This window comes from Cornus florida, unplaced genomic scaffold (genome assembly GCF_030987335.1).
Source record: "Cornus florida cultivar Cherokee Brave unplaced genomic scaffold, ASM3098733v1 CherokeeBrave_3.0.0_Hap2_Chr06, whole genome shotgun sequence".
In the NCBI taxonomy this organism is placed as follows: Eukaryota; Viridiplantae; Streptophyta; class Magnoliopsida; order Cornales; family Cornaceae; genus Cornus; species Cornus florida.
Window position 1 is genome coordinate 13,213,842 of NW_026775576.1, and position 8,194 is coordinate 13,222,035.

At 34.9% G+C, this 8,194-nt stretch overlaps 1 protein-coding gene across 2 annotated transcripts; it reads left to right on the forward strand.

The window, feature by feature from the left end:
• The first annotated feature begins 2,584 nt into the window (after positions 1-2,584).
• Positions 2,585-5,546, forward strand: LOC132311113 (ATP synthase gamma chain, chloroplastic-like). Of its 2 annotated transcripts, none has more exons than XM_059808847.1 (2): positions 2,585-3,894; positions 4,764-5,546. In XM_059808847.1, exon 1 carries the CDS (start codon positions 2,727-2,729, stop codon positions 3,867-3,869), a length of 1,143 nt encoding a protein of 380 aa, XP_059664830.1. In that variant the 5' UTR covers positions 2,585-2,726; the 3' UTR covers positions 3,870-3,894; positions 4,764-5,546. The 2 variants fall into 2 exon arrangements, with proteins under 2 accessions (XP_059664830.1, XP_059664829.1); XM_059808846.1 differs by having other exon boundaries at positions 4,804-5,546.
• Positions 5,547-8,194: the final 2,648 nt, after the last annotated feature.

Here is an 8,194-nt window from a genome sequence, read left to right on the forward strand (position 1 = left end):
TTCATCTCTGGAGGCGGAATCGTTGGTGTGTCAGCGTGCTATCCTTTGTGCTTTGGAGTTGGGATTTTCTTGCTTATGGTTTGAATCTGATGCCAAAGTTGTTGTGGATGAGGTGTTGAATGGAGTGACTTGTCTGTCAGAAATTGCTTCTATATGTTTTGACATTAATCGGGACTTGCGGCGGTTTTCGTATGCTACTTTGACTTATGTGTGTCGCCAAGGTAATCGGGTGGCTCATACTTTGGCAGCTCTTTCGCAGCCTGGGCTTGGGTCGGATCAGATGTTGTCTTCTCTACCTCATTTCGTCGTCCCTTTTGCTGTGGCGGATGTTGGGTCTTAGTTGTTTTTGGTTGTTTTTGGTTCCTTATGTCTTGTTTGTCTTTGCCAGGCTAAAAAAAATAAATTAAATAAATTAAAAAAAAAAAAGCTCTTCCACATAAATGGATAATGCATAAAGTAGATCCCACGTGATTTAAGTCACAGGTGAGAAACCATTATGGTGTAAACTGCAGATATTGTCGCCCTTAGCAAATTAACAACAAAACAAGCATGACCAATAATAAAGTTTTAAACTTTATAATAAGTTAATTATTTTAAAAAAATGATAGTTATATATATATATATATATATTTTAATGATAAATTGATATTAATAATAAAATTAAGGTAAATGATATAATTAATATAGTGTTTTTTTTTTTTTTTTTTTTTTTTTTTGTTTCTTGGCAAGGATGGGGAGGGAGAGGGGGTAGATGAGAAGGCTCCAACATGGTTCCCAAGCACCAACGGGGAGATGCCCATGACTAAGCTACCAAGGCCTTCTCGATATAATTAATATTTAGATAAGAGAAAAAATAATAAAAATAATTTAATAAGAAATAAAAAATTTAATAGGAAAGGATAAAGTAATCTTTTGTAATGGACTTATTCTTATTTGCAATAAATTAATATTTCATTGAGAAATTTGTAGTTATGAGACTTATTTACAAAAACGTAATACTTGAGGGAATTTTTTATTTTATTTTATTTTATTTTTGCATTTTACTCAAATTTCCATCTCCAATCCACTATCACTCTCTCAAATCACAATTATGCACACTTAGTGCACAATCACCAAGACCAAATTTAAACCGACACTTTCGATCAATAATCAATTATATGTATGTCCAATGTATCCAACCATTCAATCAACGAGTAAATGTCCAGATCACCCTAATCCAACACCATGTTGAGAAAACGAGTTTAGTAAAGGCAAAGATAGTTCAATTTGGTCAATGAACTCAGGCTAGTTTTGTGTGATGGAATGGAATACAAAAAAAATGGAATGGAATGATTTTTATTTCATTCTTGTGTTTGGTGTCCAATTTTAAACTTGGAATTATCATTCTCTAACATTCTTGGAGAATGATCATTCCATCAAAATCATTCTACCTTTTCATAAAAGGAATAACCATTCCATTCCTACTTTAAAAAAATATAAACTAAAAAAATATTAAAAAATAAAACCTAACAAATTATAAACCCACGCCGGCGTCATCATCTCCTCCATCAAACCCACCGCCGGCGTCATCATCTCCTCCATTAAACCCACTACCGGCATCATCATCTCTTCTATCAAACCCAAGCAAATCCATTGTCTAACAAACATAATATTGAACTGTGATGGACTAAGACACAATAAAAAATCAAAAGTAGATCTGAGTGAAGCAAATAGTGAACAGGAACCAAAAGCAAGCTTTTTCGTGATTCTCTCATTGATTTTGTGAAAGAATTGCTGAAACCATTCTTTCCAAATCGGATCCGTCCTCACCCTTTTTCGATCGCACTGAAGTTTGTAAATTGGATCATCATTCTTTCCAAATCAGATCACTATTCTTTCTAAATCAGATCTTTTCAAAAGCACTGAAGTTTGTAACGGAGCTTGGATCACCGCTGTTCGTCGCCGCCGATCAAATCGGATACGTTAGTTTCTTCCTTCTCTCTACTTTCTCTCTCTATCTATTGCCCCCAATTTCATTCTTACGTACCTTTCTAACCACTGAATTGGAAAAAATTTGATGTTAATTTTTTAGTTAAATTTTTTTTTTTGTTAATGATAAAAGTAATTTGGAAAAAACATGATAAAGGTAAACGCAATATAAATTCATTCCATTTTTATTTTTATTTCAATCAAACAACTAAATGAAAATTATCATTTTATTTTTTTACATTCCATTCCATATTTGCAACCAAAAAAGAGAATGAAAATTATCATTCCCACATCCATTTCCATTCCCACATCCATTTCCATTCCATTCTAATTTATTCCACCATACCAAACTAGCCCTCAAAATATAAAGAATAAAAAAATTTAACGGATTGGTGTCATCCATTGAAATCTCTTGTCCGGAATTAAATGTCGTCTTTAGTATTTATGATTTATATTATTGTGAGTCATAAATGTTAAAGACGACAATTAGTAAATGAATATTAGCATATGTTTTAATATTTGTACATGATTGTATCATCTTGTGCAAATCGGTTGGGTCCTAACCGTACCCAACTCTAGTTAAAGACTGGCTCGATGGTTATTTTAATACTCCGGTTGGATTGGGTTGGGGCTGAATTCACAACCTAAGCCCCGTAAAGAAAACACAACGGTCAATTTAATTTGTTGAGCTTAAAATCGTCTGTCTAAACTACATTTTCTTCATTTCTACAAAACCCTAGAAAAAACCGATCAAAACCATGTCCTGCTCCAATTTTTCAATTTGGATGTCGTTGAAAACTTCTATTCTTGACACATCTTCACTCTCTTTTCAATATCGGCTCCACCCATTTTGCACAGTTCACTATCCTCTCTTCGCAAATGGTTCGTCTAGATCTTCCACAGTTCCTTCAATTCACTGTGGTCTTCGCGAACTACGACACCGTATGGAGACAGTGAAAAACACCCAGAAAATCACCGAAGCAATGAAGCTCGTCGCGGCCGCGAAGGTTCGGCGAGCTCAAGAAGCAGTCATCAATGGCCGACCCTTTTCTGAAACCCTAGTTGAAGTCTTGTACCACATCAATGAACAGATCCAATTAGAAGACGTAGATGCACCTCTGTTGAGCATCAGGCCTGTTCAGAAAGTTGCCCTTGTTGTTATCACCGGCGAACGAGGTCTCTGCGGCGGTTTCAACAATTCAATTCTCAAAAAGACCGAGACCCGGATCGCGGAATTGAGGAATCTTGGCTTGGATTACACTGTAATCAGTGTTGGAAAAAAGGGTAATTCGTATTTTCGTAGAAGGCCTAATGTTCATGTTGATAGATTTGTGGAGGGAGAGAGCTTTCCCACAGCAAAAGAAGCTCAGACTATAGCAGACAGTGTGTTTTCGTTGTATGTGAGTGAAGAGGTTGATAAGGTTGAGCTTTTGTACACTAAGTTTGTGTCATTGGTCAAGTCCAATCCGGTGATTCAGACGTTGCTTCCCTTGTCATCCAAGGGAGAGGTCTGTGATGTGAATGGGAATTGTGTTGATGCAAGTGAAGATGAGTTCTTTAGGTTGACAACTAAGGAAGGGAAATTGACTGTGGAAAGAGATACTGTGAGGACGAAGACAGGGGAGTACTTGCCTAATTTACAATTTGAGCAAGACCCAATTCAAATTGTTGATGCATTGATGCCCCTGTATTTGAATAGTCAGATTTTGAGGGCATTGCAGGAGTCGGTGGCAAGTGAGCTTGCATCGAGGATGGGAGCCATGAGTAATGCAACGGATAATGCAACGGAGTTGAAGAAGACCCTTTCAATGGCTTACAATCGTGAGCGACAGGCTAAAATCACTGGTGAAATATTGGAGATTGTTGCTGGAGCCGAAGCACTCACATACAGCGAAACATAAAGCACTCACATGAGTTCTTTAATTGGTTTGACACCTTTCCTTACTGTCTTTTGGGAGAATATTTTGCAACTCATTCTATTTGTTTGGTAGAGAGAACCATCATTTTAAACATAGAAGCTTCTTAGTAGTAACCATCACTTAAATGTGGGTTCAAAGCAATTCATTTAAAATGGTTGATCGTGAAACCATAATTCAGAACAATTCCTTCAAGAGAAACCACAGTAACTTGGCTATCATTTAGAGAGAACCATTCTACTTGCTTGGTAGAAAGACTTTCATTAAGAACAGTTAAGCTTCTTGTTTGTAATTATAACTTGAGTTTACCAAAGTGTGGACTTACATGATGGATTTAGAAGAAAAACATATTGTACCTTATTAGTGACAAAAGATAATGTACCTTGTTCTACATTATTCTTTCTGGTAAAAAATTGAGTTATTACCATTTATCAATGTTCATTTGTTATTGGGATTCAAGCAGGTTCAATCTCACACTCTCACAAAAGGAAAATCCTTTTTTCATATGCGTTTATGTTTTAAAGTTCTGATAGTTAAGGTGATATGAAGTCGGATCTGCATCTCCAAGAAGATATTGCATATGAATGATGAAGTTACTTAGATATCTTAAAGAAAAGGTGTCAATTCTAGCTTTCTTGTCACTCATTATCTGCTGGCCACTCCACATGCACTCTAATGCATATGTGGAAGCTCAATTTTAGATAACTGTCTTGGACTTGTTATAAGTTTATCAAAATATGGATCCTGTTTGCTACATATATCACTTAACATGGAGGGTTCAATTTGATGGTTATCTATCCTAGAAAAGTTATATTAAATCTCATATTCTGCTCAAGGAATGGATCTGATGTTGGTTTTTGTTCTTTTTGACAACATTAGGATGTACAGAGAACTCAAAATTGGTGTGATCATTTTTCAGTGCAGAAACTGGAGTAAAGGCTCTTTGAAGATGACTTTCCTGTTTTCTCAACAATTGTGTTCCTTTGGACTGTAAAGGCTCTTTGAAGATGACTTTGTTGAAGGAATTCCTTTGGGGATGGTTTCCTGCTATTAGTGATGGAGATTAGAAAGCATGCCTTTGTGTTGGTAAGGGAATGATTTAAAGATGGCGGGAATAGTTATTTTCTGTTTGTTCTAAAACTTGGAGATGAATAGTGGAGCTAGATCAGTTTGAGTTGCAATTTGTTTCGTTCTGCTACAAGAACTAGTTAAGAAGAGCTAGCATAATCCATGGATGTGGAACTGGAGCTTCTTGCTGAGTAGCGAAACCGGTTTTGTGTACTATAATTCCAACTGGTGTACTGATATTGGATTAGGTTACCCCAGTATTGGTCAAATTTGAAAATTGATCGCATTTTTAACTTCCTATTGGCAACTGCTAGGGATGAAGAAGTATGTTAACTCATTCTATTTGCTTGGTAGAGATCCATCATTTTAAACATAGCAGCTTCTTAGTAGTGACCATGACCCTTTTGAGTGTACCACATTGAGGACTAGAAAAACTTTCATTTAGAACACTTGAGCTTCTTATTTATAATTATGACTTGTGTTTACTGTGAGGACTTGCATGTTGTATTTAGAAGAAGAACATACTGTACCTTGTTTGGGACAAAGGATATTGTACCTTGTTTGACAGCAATGGAGAGTTCTTCTGTCCAAGTATCTTCTGCATCATCCTTTACCTTGTTTGGGACAAAAGATATTGTACCTTGTTTGACAGCAATGGAGAGTTCTTCTGTCCAAGTATCTTCTGCATTATCCTTTCTAGTAAAAAATTTGTGTTATTAGCATTTATCGGTGTTCATTTGTCACTGGGATTCAAACAGGTCCAATCTCACACTCTCACAAACTGAAAAAATCTGTTTCCATCGGTGTTCATGTTTTAAAGTTCTGATAGTTAAGGTGATGTGAGGGCAGGTCTGCAACTACAAGAAGCTGAGTGGATATGAACAAATGAAGTTATTCTGATGCCATCAAGAAAAAGGTGCAAATTCTTCTGCCTTTGTTGTCACTGATTATCTGCTGGCCGGTAAAACTTCCTTCAACATACACTCTAATGAGTATTTGGAAAAGTGATATTGAATATCATATTCTGCTCAAGGAATGGACCTGATGTCGGTTTCTGTACTTTTTACTACATTAGGGTTTACAGAGCTTTAAAATTTTGAGTACAAAGCAGTCAGAATTCAGTATGATTAATATTCAATGTGGATGACTGGAGTAGGCTTTTGCCTGTAAAGGCTCTTTGAAGATGAGTTTGTTGAAGTAATTTCTCAGGAAGGTATTTTGGTGATGGTGATTACAAAGCATACTTTTTATTTTTTAATTTTTAATTTTTTGATAAGTAAAAATATATTAGAAAGCGTTCAAGAGGGAATGTATATCGGAAGTTATACAAGGGCCGAAGCTAAGAAAGAGGGCTGAAGGACCCAAGAGGGCCTAGGGACCCAAGAGCCCAAAAAATCAATAGAACTTGGAGATGAAGCATACTTTGATGCAGCAACTACTATAAATTTAAATCCCAGTGTTAGTGGAAGGGAATGCATTAAAGAAGGGAACATAATTTTCATAGAACTTGGAGATGAATTTTATATTATGACGTGTGTAAATTGTTTCCTTCTGCTATAAGTACTAGTTAAGAAAGGCTAGCAGAATCAATTGATGTGAAAGTGGAGAAGTAAAACTTTAGAGCATCTTTAAGAACATTTTCTATCCTCAAAACATAATTTTACTCAGCTTGCATCATTGTAAGTTTTAATTACTGGTGACAACCCCTCACAATATATTTTTGTTGTTCTTATTCTTAATACAACTGAAAAATGAGGAACATACAAAATAATTTTCACTGCGAGAATTAAATCAAACATACTTTTCTAGTCTCTTTTATTTTTTATTTTTCTCAAAAAAGTACGTATCATGCTATAAATATTACTAGCTTTATTATTTTATTGCTCATTAAATGGATCTTGAGCTTTTCTGATTGGAATAATTCGATAGCAATTAAGGGGCTGTTTGATATGCATTTTGTTTTTTGTGTTTTTATTTTTGTCGGGTACTATTGTAATAAACGTTGAAAAAAACTATGTTTGGTAAAAAATGTTTTGTGATGCATAGTGCTAAAATATTTCACAAATAGTAACCAAAAATCGATATACCAATATAATGTTTTTACATGTTTTGGCACTTTTACTACACTGATAAATGATAAAAGATAAATTTTAAATGGAACTCGAGCTTTCTTTGGTTGGACTAATTCGATGGCAATTAAGTTCATATGTTCTTAGAAAATTAGTGATTTTCCATGTGTAATTCATATTACAGTATTCCAATGATACAAGACAAATATCACCATATATAGCCATTTCAGCTAGCCTAGTAGTAGTTACTAAGATTTTGTTTCTTATAGAGTGAGAACGACCCTTTAAATCACATGGAAATTATTTTTCTTCTTTAATGTGAGAGAGTGGTCCTCAACTAGATTGCATTAATGGGGGTCATTAATTTATTTTTTTTATTTTTTATTTTTTTCATATGCCGCCTCAATCTTGTCTTCTCTTCACCCTATCAAAACGCTCTAAGTCTCGGATTAATTGTTTGCTGCCTTCACTGTGTGCGCTCTACTGCCTTATGATATGCATATAAAGTGTATAATTATTGGCACCAAAATTTGGCAGTCATTTTAGTGATGGCGTGGACAAATTAAATAACAAGTGGTCTTGACATGATGCCAAAAGAAGGTCACTTTGGAGACAATGCGAAGAAATAAAATTGTGACCCGTATGATTATTATAATTTTGGAAATATGGCTGCCAAATTTGTAAAGGGGTTGCTATAATTAAGGAAGGAAAGTCTTGACAAATTCGAAATGATTTGCGGTGAAGGATCACCTCCAGACTCATAGTGCCCCATTTTCTCCTTTTTGGAATAAGTGGCTGAGAATGTGCCACATCAATTAAAAATATTGGGTAACTATTTTTTCACCACCCATCTTTTAAGTTGTATATTTTATATATATTTATATTTTATATATATAAGCTTTAAATATTGTATTCCATATGTATATATATATATACGTCGTCTTCCTTTCTCTATCTAAAAGCTTCATCAGCTTCCATTAATAGAATCTCCAAGGACTTACAGCAAACACACTCCAAAACTGGCTTCCCAACAACAACCCATGTAATTTCACTGGAGTATTATACAAAAACTTAAGAGTATCATCCATAGATCTAAGCTTTCTTCATCTAAATCTCGATTTTGGATCTGTTTATTTATTCATTTTATCTGATTACTCTTCCCAATTTGTTTGG

Coding starts and splice junctions, on each gene's coding strand:
- LOC132311113 (XM_059808847.1), top strand. CDS start 2,727: ATGTCCTGCTCCAATTTTTCAATTTGGATGTCGTTGAAAACTTCTATT.